The 22,668-nt window shown below is 36.2% G+C and overlaps 1 protein-coding gene across 1 annotated transcript in view; it reads right to left on the minus strand.

Annotated features, from left to right (window-relative positions):
* The window catches only part of ZFPM2 (zinc finger protein, FOG family member 2), a 372,521-nt gene that overhangs the window by 338,158 nt on the left and 11,695 nt on the right, over nucleotides 1-22,668 (minus strand). Inside the window, exon 3 of the mRNA XM_047088967.1 lies at nucleotides 10,473-10,574. Coding sequence (XP_046944923.1) covers nucleotides 10,473-10,574 — 102 coding nt within the window. The remainder of the gene's footprint in view (nucleotides 1-10,472; nucleotides 10,575-22,668) is intronic.

A 22,668-nucleotide genomic window follows, 5' to 3' on the forward strand; every position in this document is an offset into this window, starting at 1 on the left:
GACTAAAACAACAGAATATTGGCTATTACCAGTGTGTATACTGGAAAGAATGGAAAGCATGTTTCTAACCCATATCAAATTTAGAATACATTACTATATATTATTAAATTTAACATATCAATTACATTAAAAGTGATGAACCTCAAAAAAAAAAAAACCACATAAGCTACTTGGTAAACTGGTTACTAGGGGATAAAAGTTGAAACCACAAAATTTAAAAGAAATGACAAAAATGTATACTGTAAAGTCTGAAGATATGGTAGGGTCACGCAAAAAAAAAAAACACTAAAATAATCTATCAGTTAACGGATAGTGGATTCAGAATAGGTTAATGTGGGAACATAAATTTCTCTGAAGGCATATTCTTAAATTCAGAGCTTGAAAGATTCTTAGGTAAAAATAAGAGTTAAACAGTAATAATTTTTCAATAAACAGTTTCACAGAAACCCAAACATGTTATATCTTTATTTACTAAGAACGCTCAAGAATGGTTGTTTGCAATAGCTGGGTCCATTTGTTCACCTTTCCCTCCCACTACAACTTACCACAGTCTGGTTTCTGCTACCGGAGCTCTACTGAAATAATTCTAGTTAAAATCACTAATATCTGCATGTCGCTAAACTCAAGGAGAGTCTTTAAATCTCCGTCTTGACCTCCCCGCAGCAGTTAACCCAGGCGTGACTCCGTCCTCCTTAAAAACGATTACACTCTCCTGGTTTTCTCCATCTTGTCTGGCTACTCCTTATCAGTCTCCTTTGATGACACTTCTTTCCCTAACCTCCAGTGAGAGATAGGAGTTTTTCGAGATCCATGTCCAAGCCTTCTTATATTTATTCCCACCCCAGGCAATTTCATCTACTCCCATGAGTTCCACCAGCATGCATACATTGCTGACTTTCCAATTTCTATCTCTAGACCAGACCTCTCACCAAGCTCCTGGCCTATATGACCAACGTTCTACTCAACAGCTCCCCTGGGATGTCTCGCGAAACCTGCAAATGACATATTAAAAATCCAGCTTGGGGCACCTGGATGGCTCAGTCAGTTAGGCATCCGACTTCGGCTCAGGTCATGTTTTCAGGGTTCGTGGTTCGAGCCCCGTGTCAGGCTCTGTGCCGACAGCTCAGAGCCTGGAGCTTGCTTCGGATTCTGTGTCTCCCTCTCTCTGGCCCTCCCCCGCTCCCTCTCTGTCTCACTCTCTCTTTCAAAAATAAAGAAACATTAAAAAAAATCCAACTTATCTTTCCCCCTAAACATGCTTGTCCTTCGGTTTTCCTTACCTCAGTGAATGGGAATGAAATATTTGAAGTTGAGCAAGCCACTTTCAATCACACCCTCACATATATCCAGCACTCTCTATAAACACTTTCATCTCTTGATAACACTCCTGCATTTTTATTGACTTTCTTCTATCCATTCTCCACAGAGCAGTCAGAGCAGTTTATATTTAATGCAAATATGAGCATGTGGCTTATATGTAGAACATGTCTTCAGAGTGATCTTCAAGTTAAATTCAATAACAGTACTGTGGACTACAAGGCCCTGAATCACTGAGCTCTTCATTTAAGAGCCTCATCTTATAACACTCTCTATTCTTTATTCTGAAATTGGTAAAGAATGAGAAAGATTTAAGCACATATCCTCCCTTCCCTCTAAGAACAGAATTTAGGGGCAAGCAGTGGATGTTGGAAAAACCTCCAGAAGATAATAATATCAGCTAATAATACAGAAGGGAGGATAAAATGTAAAAGTCACAATTGTGCAAGCCCTAATGATATAATGGAACCTCACAATAATCATCAGGTGAAAAGTTGAATGGGAAATTTCATAATGGATGGATCAAGCTGAAAACAGGTGAACCCTCTGATACACTGTAATATAACTACAGGTGGGACATCCCATCTTTATGTAATATACACCAACACGAAGCAATAGAAAGTACCCAGCAATGTATATGTAGTCTTATTGCCTATAGTATTGAATCTGAATATATTCAAGGATCTAGATTTAACTACCAATTTATAACAAATGGGGGGATAGAGGAGCATGTTACACAACACTGCTAGCATGTAATCTACCTAATTTAGAATGTGAACAATATTCCAGGATAAACACACCGGTTTCTCTAGCAACTAAATGGGAGGGAGGAGTTGAGGAAAGAAAGACTGCTATCAATTCTAAAGACGTGAGAATTGTATCAACTAGCATGTGGACCTTCTTCAAATCCTGGTTTGAAAAAAACAAACATAAAGACATTTCTTGAGATAAATGAGAAAATTTGAAGATGAATTTGAGTTTTATATAATATTAAGATTTACTTTTGTGCATGATAATGCTATTATTTGTGGTTATGTTTTAAATAAAAGTCCTTATTTATTACAGAGGCATACCAAAGCACATATGGGTAAAACATCATGACTTCTGTGATTTTCTGAAAGAAAGAAAGAAAGAAAGAAAGAAAGAAAGAAAGAAAGAAAGAAAGAAAACTGATGGAACCAGATTGGTAAAATTTGATAATAATTGAAGCTAGGTAATAGGTACATGGGGATCTATCATATACTTCCCTCTTATTTTATGTATATTTGAAACTTTGCATATTAAAATATAAAAATTACAAATAAAAACAAATGAAGTTAAAATATTTGTTCCTCAGATGAGTCATTACTGATTTCCACGTCTCACAATATGGTTTATGGTATCATTTATATTTCTTCTGTACAACAGCCACCACATATGCAGTAAGCACTCAAAAAATCATTATTATTACAACTTGCAGTTTCTGGGAGAGCACAGAGTCTCTGAAGTAGAGGGTGCCTTGGTGGCTCAGTCAGTTAAGCATCAGACTTCAGCTCAGGTCATGATCTCGTGCGTTGGAGCCCCACGTCAGGCTCTGTGCTGACAGCTCAGAGCCTGAAGCCTGCTTCAGATTCTGTCTCCCTCTCTCAGATCCTCCCCTGCTCACACTCTGGTGCTCTCTCTCTCTCTCTCTCTCTCCAAAATAAATAAGCATTAAAAATAATTGTTTAAAAAAATAAAAATTCTCTGAGGTAGAGACCACCCTACTTATGTACTGACACATGTCCCAGAGTCTAGCACAGAGCATTGCATGTATTTGACACTCAATATACAGCTGAATAAATAAACTTTGCCCAACTAACCAACTTATTTCATCTTGCATCATCAATCAATATTATCCTTGTAATTAGTCTTCCAGAAATCTAGTTCTAAATTTGTGGCCCATTTGTAGCAAGTATATGTGTCTGTATGCACTTGCTCTCATTTTCTAACTACCTCTATGCACATCCCTGTGCTGGTCTTTACTTATTCTTCTGAGCCCAATTAAGTCCTTTTCTGACTCAGACAAAATAACAACAAATAACTGCAAAGTTTAGTTTTTCTTTCTTTCAATTCTCCGGATATGAGAGCCAATGTTTTTAGGTATTTTTTTCCGAAAGAAATGCTGAGTCAAGAAAAAGAACCAATACCAAAAATCCTTGTCCCCAAATATTTAATGCATATGTTTTAATGAAAGAGGTTATAAAAGGGATAGCAAAGGGTTTTCTTATATGTCAATTCCCACTGGCTGGCAGTATCTTCCTGGAGTGCTTTGTGGAAGAGAATTCTAAGCTGAATTACGTCTCAGCAGGAAAGAGCATAATAATAAAAGTCCTGTTATTAACACAACTGAGGGGGGAGTAGCTAATCAAAGTAGGCAAACTGTGAAGCAGCAATACAAGCTTTATGTTTAAACTAAAAATATACAAAAGCATGTTTAATAGTAAAACTTTTGATGTAGGGCCTAGACCTTTGATTTGTACAGGGCTCACTGACTGGTGTTCTAGTAAAGTCAACAACATTCAAATGCTTCATCCACAATTTGTAGTTTGTTTCCATAGAGTGAGGATGTAAAACCACTGGATTGAAGGCCACTGGATTAAGGATATATTTTATGCAGTATGTTATAACTCAAAGATATATCTTTCCAAACAATAATCATAAGTACTTTGCCTCCAACCTACTTTTTTTTTTTTTTTTTTGGTTGGGTTTATGTGTGCCCTAATTCTACATGAGAGTGAAAACCGGAGTAAAGAAATAAGATAAAAGGAACTTTTTTACTGAGTTTATGTGGCATTCTGTTCTACAAAGAGTAAAGCTTTCATCTTTTAATCCGATATCCACTTAACTACATTACAGAAGATTTATTTTGACCCCCTCTTGTTTCATAAGGGGCTCAAAAGTCTGTAGCAATTTTTGACACTTTGTTATACTGTGTTTCTGACTCTCCTCTCCACATGCCCGCGCATGCTTACGCGCGTGCACGCGCGCGCGCGCGCGCGCGCACACACACACACACACACACACACACACACCCCTCCCTGCCTCATTTTCATACGGACACAAAGCATTGGGATAAAATGATGGTTCATTATAGTGGTACAGAGCTCTTATCTTCATCCGGCAAGAGTCATTTCCTTCCAAAGATTGAAATGCAAATGTGAAAATTAATGATAACTGCATTATCTGATAGCAGAGATAATACCAATTCACTGTCAGCGTAATACACAGTCATTCTACGATTTCCTCCGCTTCTCACAATATTCTTCTTACTGTCAGACTATATCTATGGTTAACTATGTTTCATAGGTTTCTGTTAATTTACTTCAAATGGCATTTCCCAGATCTTATATCTACCACATTTTCCCAATCAAAAAGGAAACGAAATCAGAACTGTAATCTCCAAGCCCTTCTTTGGACTAGTAAAGAGAAAGGGAAAAAAAAAAAAAAAACCAAAAACCCTGTATCATTAGTGTGTGCTTCTATCTCCCAGAGGTCTTCCAGCTACCATTCCACTTTATGCAAAACACTCCCATCTTCTGGGTTCAAGGCACAAAGCAGAACTAACCCCATCATCTACATGCTGAACAGCAATTGGATGAGGCAACTTATTTACAGATTTGGTGATCAATTCGGTGTACAGATTTGATGCACAGATGCAACAAGTACACAATCTGATTTTATGCTAGACATTTACTCTTGAAAACATACTTGCATTAAAATTTCCTTAACTCCATCACATTTTCAGCCCAGTTAAATAGAACATAGTTAATATAATCTGATGATGACTTTCACATAGCAAAATGATTTTGCAGAGTGAATTCACCATGCAGATGTTAAATGAAGGCGCATCGTCTGTAAGGCATTGTAATGGCTACTATGGCACAATTGCCGAAATTATATGAAAAGTAATATTAGAGCTATTTATTGAGCACTATGAAGCCTCGAGCTCCGTGTTTGACACAGAAAATCTCATTAATGAGGTAGTGATTATTATGAGCCCCATTTTATAAACAAAGAAACTGAGGCCTTGAGTTATTAACTTATTCAAAGTCACAAAATTCATGAGTGGCAGGGCCAAGATACAAATGGAAGAAATATTTTTATTTCTTCCCCACTCATTATACTACCCCCAAAATAAGTTTCCTTCTATGGAAACTCAGATTTCTATTTAACAATCTAGGAGCAAGTTGTACTGTTCTGTAATACATAATACAAAAAAAAAAAAATCCGAATTTTATTCTAGTAATTCATCAAATCTTCAATACAAGGTGTGATTTTCTACTTTATTTTTAAAAAGTTTTTGTAACATTTATGTATTTTTGAGAGGCAAAGAGAGACAGAGCACAAGCAGGGGAGGGGTACAGAGACAGGGAGACACAGAATCCGAAGCAGGCTCCAGACTCTGAGCTGTCAGCACAGAGCCCTACACGAGTCCTGAACCCATCAACCATGAGATCATGACCTGAGCTGAAGTCAGATGCTCAACCAACTAAGCCACCCAGGCGCCCTGTACTTTATTTTTATTCAAACATCTCAAGCACTTAACATGTAAATAGGAAAATAAAAGCGCATGTTTTTCTTGACAAGGGTGTGTCAAAGAATCTAAGGGACTGCTTGATCAAAATTATATCTGTGCATACTTTTATTGATATGTATTTCTTGAGATACATTATTTGCACAATTTGAGTAGTGTGATATGTTCATTTACTAAAGCTCCTGGAAATTTCAATTATAGTAGTTGTAAGCCTAATGGTAGGACTTAGATACATTCAATATTAAACCAGAGAAATCAGATTATTCACTATTCCCAAGTGCAAAAGAGGTAACCATGTTTTTAACAATGTAAACTAGAGAACTGGTATTCTTAGAGTTGATATAAGATGTGACTTTTGAGGTGCTCATTTCATAGAGGTAGATGATGAATTTATAGTGATTTATCTGAATTTTCTCCCCTGAGTCTCCTTCTGAATCTAAATACAGAAGTCAGAACCCAAGACTTTGGCCATAGATTGTGGTTCTAAAGATTTCTTAAAATAAGAGAGAGCCAAAGATGTAAATCCTATTTCAAAATAAGGTCCATATTCTAACTGTTGGTTGGTGTGAGAGGTTCTATGGTAAGAGAAGACCATTAACATCATGCAAATCCCACCCTCTCCCAAGCTGTCCGCTGGACACTTTCTACACATCATTTGTTTCAAATTTCATCCACATAACAATGTTTCAAGGTAGCTATTATTATTCCCACTTTAAAGGTAAGCAAACGAAGGCCTGGGCTATTTCATATGCCTAAGGTCACAAGACTGTTAAGTGTCAGCATGTGAACTCAAACACAGATCTGACTCTAGAATTTGTTCAGTTTCTTCCGTAGTTGAAACCATTCTCTACTTTCTAGGTTCACACGCTTAAACGTTAGTTGCATCAGTCACCTAAACACAATGCACAAATAATTTTAAAAGATTAAAGAAGAGACATGGCATCCAAAAGAAATATGGATGGCATCATACTATACCTTTGGACTTCTCTCTACACCTTTCATGATTATTAGTGCATAATAATTATTTATTGAATAATTAAATGTATAAGACTATTGGTAAACTGAAGTACTTACAAGGGTGATGACAGGAAGAAGAGTATTTATTTAGAAAGGAGAGAGAAATGATATATGAAGTACAGGCAAATGCAGATGAGGAGACAGTAGAGACCCAGTATCATATCAATTAGGTTCTCAGCAAGGTAGTATCAGGGTAATTTTTTTTAAGAGCAAGAAAGAAAAGTAAAACTTAAAAACAGTTCCTTGAGATATGGAAATAATGAGGTAATGACGTTTACATTGGCCTGAACCTTATAAGCTTAGTGTGGGTCTAGCTCTCCTTTCCAACAGAGAAAGATTCATAAAAATGTGAAGAATATTTAAGAGTCACAAATATTTAAACATTAAAAAAATTTCACCATAGAAATGTTCACAAATGTAAGATAATTTTTCTAAAGACTATTTAGGTTCCGCCTAATCATAAGAGTTAACAAAGGTGTGAGCAATTACTAAATGTACCTTTTGGTTGAATAACAAGTAAGAGAACAAAAAATTGGCACTGGGGGATTTGCATATGATAAAAATAGAACACTTCAGAAGAGTTGGTACATTACTGAAGTGAGCCATCGGGAAAGGTTGTGGAGTGGACCTCAATCAAACTCTTTAAAAAATATATATATATAAATCCTGTTCTATCTTAAATAATGTCAGCTCTATGCCTCTAATTCTTTAGATCATTTTCCTTGTCTTTTGATTCTGCTCTATTTTTATTTAGAGAAAGCTGTCTATCTTAGGTTGATGCCAAGGACTGGGTGGGAGGATTTTAAAATTAGGAGACCTTAAAATCACACCTGGCTCATTACCTCACGTCTTGACCAATTATTTGCAGTTAAATTCAAAACTAGATGCTTAGTATTTTTAAAGTTGTATCAGATATATTACCGGGCTTTAAAAAAAATGCTGAGAATTTTAAATGGTTCTGCTTCAAGACTCGACAATTCAAAAGCCTTTATAATGATCAGTAATATTTTATGTGTAGGACCTAATTCTCGCAGAATCCCTATGAAGTGTGAATGTCATTTTCTACATTTTACAAATGGCAATATAGGAACAGAGAAAGCAAGCAACTTGACAAAAATCACCCAGCAAATAAGTGGCAAATCCAGAATTTGAACCTTAGAATACAGAACACAACTTCTAACTGTTTGGAAACCGTCACTAAAACTTGGACGATTTTCTCCCCTTTATACACTTGGAAAGTACCAACACCGTTTTGCAAATAACAAAAATCGGGTTGAAATATTGATACAATCGCTATTATACTAGAGCAAAAGTGAAAAAACATCCCCTATACTTTGTCCTGATTGAAGGAAAAGTAATGAAATTTCTACCTTAAAATGCATATCCAACAGATATCCTTTTGTTATGAATCAACTTCATTAATTTAGGGGTTTCAAAATAATTAACCCCCTCTTTTTTGGTAAAATACCTGAAGGGAAAAATCTGTTATCAATTTTGCAACAAACAAACAAAAAAGAACTTTCTTATAGGTACATCTGCTTAGATACATACCTTTTTCCTTTAAAGTTTTTTTTTTTTATTTTTTTAACGTTTATTTATTTTTGAAAGAGAGAGAGACAGAGAACAACACAGCACAAGCGGCTGAGGGGCAGAGAGAGAGGAAGACAAAGAATCAGAAGCAGGCTCCAGGCTCTGAGTTGTTAGCACACAACCCAAAGCAGGGCTTGAATTCACAAACCGTGAGATCGTGACCTGAGCTGAAGTTGGATGCTCAACCAACTGAGCCACCCAGGCACCCCTAAAGTTTTTACATATTCAAGTGCGCCAAAGAAAAGAGCATAAACATGTTCACTATAACAACTGGATAATAATTTCATTAAATCAGATACATAAAAGAAATTTAACTCAACAGTGAAACATCTCATCCTGGATGACACATCATTCTTTATCTTGCTCCTCTCTCTCTGTCTCTAAGTTAATAAGACAAGTTTACTTCCGGAAAAGCTTCCCGAAAAAGGCGGCACTGGGTATGCCCATGTGTTTAATAATTTACCACTGCGTGAATGTGCTTACATACTCCCAAGCCACAGGGAATACAGTGGGCCCCAGACCATCAGAAAGAAGAAAATCTGCCCCCTCCGAGTTTCCACCATCGAAAGAGCAGCCAGAATGTACACTTTGTAAGTAGGCATATCCAAAAGGCCACTAAATCTAATTAATCTTAAATGTAAAAACTCTAAGCGGCACACATATGCCTAATTCCACGAATAAAAAACAGCACAATACAAACTTCATCTATCCTTTTGAAATTAAATGTAATCCTCAAGAAAAAAAAATGAAATTTCCCAAAGATTTTTTAAATTTTAATCCAAGGAATTCTTTCCTCTACCGAGAAGACAGAAACATTATGCTATAAGGGGAAAATGCCAGAAGTCTACAACTTCTTCCAAACCCTTAAAAAGTGGTATAATGGCACTTTAAATATAACACATTTTGATCCAAAATCTTGTATAACCATCATGTTGTATGTATACAGAATACAAACATTTGTGTGTATCATGAATAACATTAGAAATGACATCATAATAATCAGCTATAGTGCATCTTCATTTTTGTTTGCATTATATTTTCCAGCTGCTGGTTTCAGAAAATTACCACTGGAGTCCTTCTCTTCTTCACGCACAGCAGAGAGCAATTTGCAAAGTCATGCAAGGGTGAAAATGTGATTGAAATATAGGGATCTTTCTTAATGAAAAATGTTACTGCTTTAGAAATTATGGCTAAAACTATTTCAAAACCTCGCTTATATCTTTAAGTCCTATGACATAATAGTCTCCATTTATAAATATACCATCAATTGTAAATTACTTGGCACCAAATATAAAGAGTTTTTTTTTTAGTGAGTTCTTATGAGCTGTATATATTTACATAAAATTATGTTGGTGTTTAGGAGTATTTTCATCATTTTTTTTCTTGAAATGATTAAATATCAGGATTTTTTAAATCAAATTAAATTTTCATTCATGAAAATGTTGCCAAAACCTTGAATCAAATAGGAGTATCCGTTAATATTTTCTAAACTTCTAAATATATATTGAGATTTAATCTACAATTTACAATATGACTAAACTAAAAATATTTCTTTATAGTATTACTGTTACTTGTTCAAATGTGTTAAAATTATTCCCAAATTGAATGTAGATATAGCATCAAGATTTTTGTTCAAAAGAAACCCAAAAAGGCAAGTAGAATGAAGTAATTCTTATGTGACAGTGGAGTGAGAAAAAAATGAAGATTTTAAGCAGAAGAAACACTGGTTTTTCTAGTTTATTTAACAGAAAGATAAAAAATCTTCTTTAAATAATGTTTACTTAAACTCCCATGTAACCTCCATTCACACACACAAACATGTATATGTATACGTATATATATATATATATATATATATACATGTATATACATACATACATACATACATGAGCTGAGATTGTAAGAGTTTTACAACCTAATTAAAATTTAAGAGGAAAAAAGTGAATTCCTGATAGTAGCAACAACCGGTTGAATTTTAAATTTTCTGTCCTACCTGGTCCATCCCAATCATCTGTCTCAACTCCAGGCTGGCCTGGCTTTTCTGACTGTGTGTCCCCATCTGATTCTGCTGTCTCCTGGACTCCTTCATCATCACCTGAAAACACCAACACAGAGAGAAAAGGGGAAATAGTTAAAGCTCTCTATTTGACATTCAGATCTGGTAAAGGGATGCCCTTAGAGTATACCTAAGCATACGTTGGTTACATATATTTGTCATTATGCAAAGAAAATGACCATGATTAATCATTTTGATATCTACTGTGGATTTATAGTAAAGAAAATCAGCATTAGTCATCAGTACATAAATACATAAATAAAGTTAACTGCTATAAACAAAAACATTTCTGTAAAAAATTCAGTGTTATTAATATTTTATATAAGAATAAAATTAAAAAAGCAGTGTGTAATTACCACTTTTAATATGGAAAACCTTAACTCTTGTATTTCCAAATAATAATTTTTATAAAGGCAAGATGCAGCAAAACAAAAACAAAGCAATTAACTGGCTTAGGGTAAGACATATTTAGGTTTGGGGCCGAATTTAGATTATTTTGAAGATTACGTCCCCCTTCTCCCCCCCCCCCCCCGCCCAGCTTTTAGCTTGCTAAAACCTATTTTTTAAATGGGTATAAAAAGGCCATAAATAATTAGCATATGAGATGAGCCAGTGACTCAAGTCTTCACAATGCAAGAAACTATAAAGCTATACATGAGAAGTGAAGCGAGTTCACAGTTTCATGTTTTCATTTCCACGTAAGAAAAAAAAATGTTATATTTTTTGAGCGAGAGTATAGTTATGGCAAAGAACATATGTTAACAAGGCAAGTGCATATCAAGAGGTCTAATTTATAAGAACCTTCCCTTTAAGTAATAAAGCAACTCCTTTATAGGAAAGTAATCCATGGTAACATGGTACACACAAAAATATTGCAAAATATACCTACTATAAATGGTAATAGAGATCAGAAAACCGAATAACAAGAAAATGCGATGTCATACCAAATTTGTTCCAAAATGGATACCAAAAACATGGCAATTAAATGTTGAATCTAATAATGCTAAAAATTTTAAATTAAATTGCTTGCCCATCTAGGCTTTCTCTGAAGTATTTTCCACATAGTTGTCCAAATCTATAATAATACTTAAGTTTTTATATGATTATAACAAAAAATACATTGAATTCTTAACATCTTTACAAGTAACACAAAATTTTCAGGAAGCGATTCTTATTGCAAAGACATTAATGTGATGTTGATGAGTTTTGAACGTTAAACTCCATAAATTTTGTATTTCATTTCCATATATAGCTTCACAAAATGAATCATTTTTAAAAAGCGGAATAAAGGTAGAGAGAATGCAGAAACCCAGTGACAACTCTGTTGTCACCATTTCCATACACAGGATCATTGGCTCTGGTGGGTGACAAAGAATAAAAAAGATACCCCCACACCACCAAACCCATGTTTGGAATTGAAGGATCTTTGAAAGTTGAGTTCTCTCTTCTTTTCAGGATGACTACAATGAATAGCAAGGGAATTATTTCCATAAAATAATAGATACTGAGCATTTACCATGTTTAAGGAACTGTAGTAGATATAGCAGGATATATATGGAAAAATACAATACTTTTTTGGAAGGAGCATAAAACCCATTTAAGAGAGTAAGTTCACAAATAATGAGAGTGCAAGACAAGGTCCAAGTGCCGTAAGAAAGGTACAAAGACTCAGGAGTAAGATAAGACTTTTAATCTGTGCTCCTTTTTACAGGTCACATAGAAGAACATGGACACATCAACTAATTATCTTACAAGATCAGTGGAAGAGTTCTGCTCTCACTTCTCAGACACAAAGAGGGATGGTTCTCAGCCTGCATAGACAAATAGGCTGTACAGCCTTTTAATATTTTCAAATGCTGTGAACCCTGAACCAAGTGCCCCTCAGCCCAACCCTCCCTGCCCCAGCCCCTGTCTAGTGTGCCCCCTCCTATCTCCCCTAATCCAGAGACTAGGGGTTTATGTCTATTCAGCAAGAGGTTTATGGCATCTGCTCTGATCGGTCAGAGCCCAAGTTGTACCAGTTGTTAAGTACTTTGAAAAGTATGCCCACATATATGTGAGTATTGAACTAAAGCTATGCAGGTAGCAGACTGGCATAACTGGACTCATTAAATATCAGCTCTGGCAGAAAACCCTGATACTTTCTATGAGCTAGTTATTCTCGGCTTGCCCCTTCCTGATGGCCTCAATTGACTCTCTTCCCTCTATGTCCTACTTTGTACTTTGTGCCCCATGAGGCAAATTCTGTGGACCCCATCAATGGGGCTGCTTTGTTCTCTTATTCCTGGGCGGGTTCAATCAATGGGAGGCACTTACAAGATGAGAGGACCAGGGGGCAGGAAGAGAGAAGACAGGTACATGTCCTCCAACCCCATCTTTTTTAGGGTCCCCAGGTGGGAGCAATGGCTGTGTTGTACGTGGGCACTCTTAAGCGGCTCATATGCTTCTCCCACACTCCTGCAGCACTATCACTTCCCAGGACTCTTCGGATCAGGAGAGCTAACAGCTTCTCACTGTCACCCGCCATCAGTGCTCCCCATCTCTTGTTGGTTTGGTTTCCTTAACCGTCTCCATACCTTGTACACTGTCTCTTCACCAAACTGTCTTTAGCAAAATCCACTGGCCAAGTTATCAGTTTCCTTCTGGGACCCTTACTGAAGTACTCAATTTCTTCCGAACCTCCTTATGTAATTATGTTCATAGTTTTTTGTCCAGTCATGCGTAGTAAGCTTTCTTTAAACAGAGTCACTTATTGAGCACTGGGTGTTATATGTTAAGTAATGAATCACTAATTTCTACTCCTGAAACTAATTATTACATTATATGTTAACAAATTAGAATTTAAATAAAAACTTAAAAAAAGCAGACTCACTTTTTATAACATACAAACATATTTTTTTAATGAAAATTTTCTTATCACTGCTATAAAAGAAAAATCAGGATTAGATGCTCCTAATAGAAGGTAATAATGAACATAAATACAATAAAAATAAAGGTAACATTACTAACTTCTAGATATTGTGTTTATTTAGACTCTGAGTCTCTGGTCTCATTTCCCTGTGATAGAAAGGAAGAGTAACAAGTTATTTAAGTCACAGTAATATGAAGATGAAACATTTTCACTGATCCACAAAGAATACAAAAAGCTTGAAAACCTTCTCACCAAATGATTCAATGCTACTTAATACAATAATCCATGTAGCACCTTAATCTTCTGGTACCTCCAGGATACCAGACCCAATTGGGGGAAATATGACCTTTACAACACTTTATTTTTCACGGACACTGGAGCCCACAGACTGAGTGGAGGTTTAATTCAGGGGAATAACGCAGGGGAATTTACAAAGGAAAATGTCTTCCCCAACAGTGAAGAGTAAAGAATGCAACCTATAACTTTAAACGGTGTCCGTTTCTTCTAAGCACTTTTCTCATGTCTTATGAATCTTGAAACAAGGAAATCTGAGCAAGGTCGGGGGTGGGGGGAGGACTCTGGAGATGATCTGACCCAAATTAGAGAAATTTACTGATTACAAAATCGATGCACAGATAGGGTAACTTATGTATGATCTTAGAGCCACTATATTTATTTCTGCATCAGTCACCCCTCCCAAACCTTCACATGCTGGACCAATTAAGTGTTTCCCAGTCATCACAGGGGTGACTGATGGAAGCAGCTTTTAGTAGATATCCTTTCCTCAACAAGTAAGAAGCAGGATTATAGGGGAGCATGAAGAGGCATCATAAAGGCACCACAAACAGCAGTTTATACAAGGTTAGGAATTAAATTTGAGTCTTCTAACTGCCTGACTAGCATTCTTTTCAAAATATCCTTTCTTGCCTCTCCTATACTCCACCCCCACCAGTTGAGTAGAGAACCATGCATACCTGGAATAGCTGAATAATCCCAGAGCAAGACATACCCAAGCAAGCATGGGACATGCTGTTAAAAATTACATATCCAAGGAGCGCCTGGGTGGCGCAGTCGGTTAAGCGTCCGACTTCAGCCAGGTCACGATCTCGCGGTCCGTGAGTTCGAGCCCCGCGTCAGACTCTGGGCTGATGGCTCAGAGCCTGGAGCCCGTTTCTGATTCTGTGTCTCCCTCTCTCTCTGCCCCTCCCCCGTTCATGCTCTGTCTCTCTCTGTCTCAAAAATAAATAAACGTTGAAAAAAAAATTTAAAAAAAAATTACATATCCAGAAAAAAAAAATTACATATCCAAGGGCTCAGATAGTAGAATTCTGGGTAGAACCATCTGGATGAATTAAGTTCTATACGCAGATATTAACTATATCATCTTGATGGCCACACAAAGGAGTAAATCTTTCTGAATTTTGCTATTACGTTTAAATTGTTGGAAACTCGTGATGCCATGCAAAATTTACTCAATTGTGAACATTTACAGCGCATATTTCTGAAGATACAATGAGATATATACTTTCTCTTAAGGACCATATAATCTAGTAAAGGAGTCAGGTAATATGCATAAGAGAAGTAACCACTGATAAAAAACCATAATCAGGGTAGTCCATGAATAATTCCAAATGAAAACACGTAAGATACAGAAATTCAGAGACCAGAAGCGTAAAATGACATTGACCAATGGAGAACCTAGTATAATTAATTCTGGAGTTCTTCACATTGAAGTCAATGAAATATTTAAGTAGGGGGTTGATATGATCATGTGACACAAATACAGTAACCAACATATATTTATTGAGTTTCCATGAACATGTTTTTTTTCTCAGACATCTGGTCTTTGGGTCCCCCCCTTACTTGTTCTATAACCACAATCTGACTCATGTCTCAGACATTCTTGCCCAAAAACTTTTGTGAGACTATAGTTAAGTCTACTTTGAAATATTTTATTAGGTAAATTACATATTTGGAAGGAAAAATAATGAGAAGTATAGTGGGAAAAAGGGATGTTTCGAAGACTATATTGTGGAGGAATCACAATAATCATGAAAATCAGAAGTTAAAAGAATTCCCCTGAATCTGTAAATGTTTATCTTTATTGAAGAGAGATGAAATAAACCATTCTTTATTAATATATTAAAATAAATTTGGAGTCCCAGGCACTGTGCTGAGCACTAAGAATATAAAACAAAGATGGTTCCGCTTCTCATATAACTTCAGACTAGGACAGAGACAAATCAATAATTGTAATCTTGTGTGGCAAATGCTTTAGTGAGAGCAGTCCAAGACGTGACAGGAGCACACAGGCATGACACCTAACCCAGACTTGGTGCAGTAGAAGGTTCCTGGAGGAAAGAGCCAATAACATTTCTGAAATTCTGGAGGCGTTATCTTACATAAAACTGAATTCTGTAGGTTTCATGCCCTGAGGCTCCATAACTGAAAACCATTTCTCAGATTAAAAATGAAAGTCATCTCCCCAAAGAATTCCATATAGACAACATTACAGCAATTAAGTTGCTGTGCAGGAAAAATGGTGGTGAAACTGACCACATTTCAATCATTTCAATGATGTGAGAGTAGAATCCATACAAAGTTTTAAGATGCTAAGAGAAATAATTTGAGAACTGCTATTACAGTATGATGGTTGAATGCATGAAGTCATTTCGTTCATTCAGTATAGGCTAAATTTACCCAGGATCATTCTCATCTAATATCTTGGGAAAAAATAGCAGGATGACTACAAATCTCAGCAGGCCTTGATGCACACAGAAATTTGGTAAATCACTCAAAATGAAAAAAATATAATTTAGCCTATTAGAGGCTTGATTGAACTAGTAATTTCATATAATAAAATACTTTCATTAAATGTCACTTAACTGCCAGATTGGAACTATTGAGCTTAGATTTCAACTTGCACCAACATCTGGAGCAATACTCAGTATTGATAATCCTGATTCATGGAACAATTTGCTCTAATTTGTTTCATTATGCAGCACATATAATTAGAACTACTGAAAATAAATATTGCAGAGTATTTAGTTAAGGAAACACTGTAAAGATAGTTGATTGTATACAATTAACAGCTCAAAAGAAATTACATTTTGCAACTGTTTTAAGCTATTTTAAAACTGGGTAAATGTGCAATATCACATTAAGAAAAATAAACTCAGGACAGGAGACTAGTTTAAAGCCCTTGATCAGTTATTTAATCATGTTTCTTAAAGAAAAAAACGCGAAAAAGGAAAAGATGACCAAAAACATAAGACTGTCATATGAAGTGACACACATGGGTGCAGAAAACAAAAGGGGCTGGAATTAAATTTTTATTCATCTCCGTATCTGCACATAAAGATGAATAAAGGCAGAGAACAGGTCTGCACGCTTGGGTTCTATATTAAACCTAAACATGGCTAACATTTCTTGACCACCCCTCAGCACTAGTTAAATGTTTTGTGAACACCACATCAGCCCTGCCATGCAATGTTATCCCCGTATTTCAGAAGAGTAAGCCAAGAGGCAGATATGTGAGAAGATGCCCAGGCATAGTGCTAGCAAGTGGAACATCCAAGAACTGACCCCAAGTCACTCTGACTCCAGCGACCATACTCCAAACCTATTAGGATATTACAGTGAATCTCTATTGATGATCAAGCAACAAAGATAGCTGCTTCTCCTCTCCATATATAATAGGCCTTGTTCCTTCACTATGCTTACATATTAAAATGAAAGATTTAATGGATATAACATTTAGAAGCATTATTTTTCTGAAGGTATACTGTTGGACTTGGAACTCAGTAAAATCAACTACACATAGATGCTTAATCAATTACCATTACTCGCTGACGAGTTATAAAATTAGATCTTGGTTTCATTCTTTTTACCCTAACCTACTGCAGTATCATTACATTTGCTAATTAATTGCCTTCAGCACATTATTTCTATTTAATAACTAAAATATGTCACATTTGTCAACTTTTAGACCCTTCATCTTCCGAGTTTATCTCAGGAAACTAACTCTCATTTTTATGGTAATGTTTTTATCTAATTCATTTTTAATCTTTTTACTAATGAAAAATGAAATGATTAAAAAACAATTTAATCGAATATGAAATCTCTGAATTACTTTTAAGAAAACACTATTTTTTCCCTTCACAATAGGGACTTGCTTCTTTCCCTTTCAATATATTTATTCTCATGGAAAATTTATACACAGAACTTTATTTTGATACTAATCCAACCCCAGCTTCTTTGTGATTTGAATGGAAATGACTTTATTGACCATTGTTTTTTATTTACTTCTATTTTTGATTCTTATATGTTTGAAATCAGTACTCTAAGTAGCTTATGAAAAACGGCATGAATAATTAATAGCCAAGATAATAATGACAAGTTTGTTAAGATACTGCTTCAAAAGCTTTGTTGGTAGGAAAAGGACAAGAAGACAGAAAAGGATGCTAGGAAGAGAATTGCAGAAAGAGCTAGGAATGCATTTGACATCCGTTCATTTACTTGCTAAATTCTTTATTCACATACTTTTAAATAGAAATTTCAGTGTATTTTTAGCAAAGCACAAACACACTTAATGGAATAACCACTATATATACCCAGAGACCAATTCATAAAAAGATGAAACAGAATAAATGTCAAGCGGTAACAAAATCTATAATATTTCTAAAATTATGGCTATGGAGTTAATGGTTTTCCATTGCAAGATTAAACTCTTTTGTTGCTCTTTTAAAAGATATCATACATATTTTGTGGGCCCTTCCATTTTCCTTAGTCTAGTTTTCAGAATCAATGAGAGCCCTATAGGGGGAAATTGAAGGTGTTATTGAGCAATATAATACACAGCACAAACGACTCGGGGAAATGCACCAGAATATAGTCTTTCGAACACATGAAACAGAATCTTCAAATCCCATATTAGGTATTGTTGGCAAGGTGGTCAAAGCAGCAGCTCTCCTTGCTAGGCAAAAATAATTTCAAAACCATAAACACCTTTTCACCCAAAGTTAGACATTCCTGTATAAATTAAAGATTTGCCACATACTGAGAAAGCCACTTTTTCAGCACAAATAGCAGCAGTGTTTGCCAGCAGTCATACAAGAAAACAGCCCTTCTCAACCCTGCTCCTTTAATCCATGTAGTTCCTATCAATATTAACCTCTTATAGAAATTCTTGTACAATAAAACTATTGAACTTTCTTGACTAAGAGTGTTACTGTAGCTGTTAGTCATCCCTATAATGTATTTCGCAATCAGCTAAATCATCAAAGTATTTTTTAACAATGAACAGTTCAGAAGTGACAGATCTACTTTCTTGTTCACACTGCTTATCAGAGAATAGATATCACATATGTTTTCCAGGTGCTTCCTATAGTTAGGATACCTTCACAGAAGCCGCTCATGAAAGATAAGGTCATAAAAGAGATGAAAAATGTGTGAGCTTCATACACTTATGGTTTTATCATCAGACAAGATAGCTTTGGTTAAAGGACTGTAACAGTCAAAAACAGAAAACTACAGCTTTGTATTGAAGGGCGAGGACATTTAAGTTTACGATTCAGTTCTGGTTTGCTTTGCCTAATAGCCTCACGATATTGCTGGGCTTAAAACAACTGTTTGGTTATAGATTCATCAAACAAAAGCATCATGTTAAATTAACACTGCATTGCCAAAATTATAGATATGGTTATGTCGCCAGATACAAAAATAAAAATGTACAATTATTATCCCTTTTTGCCAATACCTAAGAAGATACCTAAACATTTCAACCATTTGATAAGAAAAGGTCCATTATTCTATGGACCTCTATAATGGTGTCTGACTTAAGTCTCCCTTAGACGTGCTCTAAGTGTATAAGAAAATGTAGGGTTTTGCCATATTCTGGATAGTTATATTCAGTGGACAGTTATTTTTAAAAATGCATGCGATCTCCTTAATATGTCACTGTTTTGGCAATAACCTTTTATCATATTCCAGAACATGAGCAATTAAACACGTCAATAGAATAGAGTCCACATTTATCTGATTATGAATTTTCAGACACTGGATTTCTGGATTTCAGACAATTGTGGATGACAATGGTGACAGCCGTCCAGAGCTAAGTCTGCCACCTGGAGAAGAAACTCCTCTCTACGGTTAACGGGTGACCACCATAATTTGTGGCATTCTATCACAGCCAGTAAGAGGAAATTATTCAACACACTGATGTTTATGGTAGCTATATTACATAAAAGTCACAGTGTTAATAACTGAGGAATAAAGGACAGTGATTTATAAATTATTTCTACAGTCTTAAACACTTACCCCACATTTGAATATCATCTCCCATGTGAAAAGAGCTTTTCACAAAGTTTAAGTTCACTAAAGATCTGGTGCATAAGGGAAATATCCACATGTGATAAAATAAGGCAAATTCTCAGCAGTATATCATTCAAAAATTTCTGCGTATTACTTTTCTCTATGGACACTTGAAAAAAAATCAATATGTAAGCCAAGTGTGGGAGAATTTAAAAAAAAAAACCTACTTTAAAAAGATTTTTCTAAAATGTGTATCTCAAAGCTTGTATTTAACTATTTTTCCTTATTGTCTCTTCCCTTTCTCCCTACCTACCCCACCCCTGCCCCCCCAAAAAAACCCTCACTGAACTATTACATTCCATTCAGAAAAGGAGCACGTGGGTACTGAAGCGTCCGACTTCAGCTCAGGCCATGATCTCACGGTTCATGGGTTCGAGCCCCATGTCGGGCTGTGCTGACAGCTCAGAGCCTGGAGCCTGCTTCGGATTCCGTGTCTCCCTCTCTGTCTGCTCCTCCCCCATTCATGCTCTGTCTCTCAAAAATAAACATTAATTTTTTTTTTTAAATAAAAAGACAAAGAAGAGGATCCTACACAGTTAAGGCACTTCTTGCTCCAAAGAAGAAAGTAATGCCTGATAATCTGTAAGTGAGGATACTCTCAACTGTAATTTATCTTTTACAGATCTGTTGTTGTATTATCAAGAAACCGTCATCCCTTCAGTCTGCTGGCTTCGGTCTTCAAGATTCAAACCCCGCATTCACTTTAGGAAATCATCACCATCAACAACAACACAAAGTAAAGCCAAATCTCACAGTCTCTGAAATGGTCTCTTTAACGAGCCAGCCCGATCTACACAGAAAGACCAAGCCAGTTTAAGATGATGTCTGAACACTGCTTTCCATAGAACCTTATTGCTTATTCCTTCCTCTTTAACAAAATGATTTTTCCAAAGAGGCCTCATAATCCATTTAAGAATATGATTCATAAGCAATTACTCATTACCATAGTGTTCCATTACTACAATATAATTTACTAATTACAAACAGACTTTATTCAAGCCACACATACAAAGTGCTAAAGGCCAGCGGAGAATGAATATTCTGGGACAGCAACCAACAGCTTCAGTCTGTATCTGAAGGCCCTTTATCCAACACTAGTTCAGATACCTAATGACAAATGACTCTCAGAGCTCAAAACTAGGGGATAACAGTTATTTCTGCAGATAAACCCTACTTTTCTGCTGCTTGCCAATTGAAATTACACCTTAACCCCATTTTCTCTCTCTACTATGGCTTATGGGAAGCTCGGATTTGCATTTAATGCTTCAGCTTTCAAGATATCTGTCTTCCTATTTTATGCTCCTTCTCGTCATTTCCTATCCTTCACCTTAGGGTCACTGTCATCTCTCTGGCCCACACCTATTTCTCCAGGGTCAACTCACACAACAATCTCCATCGCCCTCTTTGCATGTTCATCAGGCTCTTGCCAACCATATGCTGTTCCATCTATCTGAAACATTATTACCTCTTTTTATCTAATTAATGCCTATTCAGCATTAGATGCCAGCTCAAGTATCATATCCTTAAAGGATACTTTCTCTGACCTTCCTCACTATGTCAAACCACCCTGTACCACTTGTGTGATTATTTTAGTAATGCCTGCCTCCCCACTATCATGTAAATTCCAGAATAGCCAGAGGCTTCCCTGTGTTTACTTACATGGTATCCACAGCATGTCCCGCAATGTCTGATATAGCACATGTTCAATAAATATTTATCAAACTGGATAAAGTATGCATATTGAGTGAACTGACTGCATAATGCTTTGAGTCATTAACCCAATAATCAAGTAAAGGCATACAAAATCTATGCCCTTTAATAAGCTGAAAACGCTTCATTGTAACAGAATTTAGAGCTGGGCATGGTGCCGCCTGATCATAAAGACCACATGTGCCAGCCTCCCTTTTAGTGAGGTGGACCTCTCATAAGACTAAGTTCAGGGCAAGAGAATAGAAATAGGAGAGTTTTGTGGCAGCTTCCAGGAACCTATCCTTCTAGTTGAATCTAATCCTGATTAAGTTTGCATATCTGTGCAATAAAAAGGGAAAAAAAATATTCCAGGTCACATCAGCCTCATTCCAGCTCAGATCCAAATCTAGCTTCTACCGCCAGTGGAGAGAGAGTCCCACGTATGCTATCACAATACCCATTCAGACTCTTTTTACCACAAGGTCTCCCCACACCACCTCCTCCCTCAGGGCCAGCAAGAGGTCCTTGGCTGCTGGTGATAACGCAGGAAAAACATAGATAGTATCCACAGCATCATCTAGATTTTTAGAAGTGTGGGAGAATCTCCCCCCCTTCTGCTCTAATTTTTAACAGCACTTGCATGAGTGTCTGTGGTCTCTTTAGACACAGGGCGACTTATCCCATAACGATAACAGATTTGGAATTCAGATATCTAAATACCAAGACATTTTGGGAACCTTACTCAAGGTTTTCTAAAAATGATGAATTTGAAACCACACTTCATGCTGGATCATTGCTCTCTCCTCTGAGCTCACTCATATTGACCAAAGGTACTAATGGGGGTTGACTCAGGCTTTCTGGAGCCTAAAGCTTACACAGTTTGGGAGGCCCTCCATAAAAGAGGAATACAAAGCCGTAACTAGAAAATTAGGTGCAAGGTCTTGGAAGGAGTCTATGCAAGTGAGGAGTTCTAAAGCTCCACTGCGCTGCATTGAACTATCCTGGACGTATCATTTGATATAAAAGTAGCTAAACAATTGCCAAATACACGAAAATGGTAAATTAATATATCTAATATTGCTCTGGCAATGTTAAGTGTAAAGACAAGATTCACATTTTATGTAAATTTTCAAAACTCCTTCCTTTTATTAGTGATCAGAG

Source organism: Lynx rufus, unplaced genomic scaffold (assembly GCF_022079265.1).
Source record: "Lynx rufus isolate CCGP_SWC_20201006 ecotype Redwood Valley unplaced genomic scaffold, mLynRuf1.p SCAF_26, whole genome shotgun sequence".
NCBI lineage: Eukaryota > Metazoa > Chordata > Mammalia > Carnivora > Felidae > Lynx > Lynx rufus.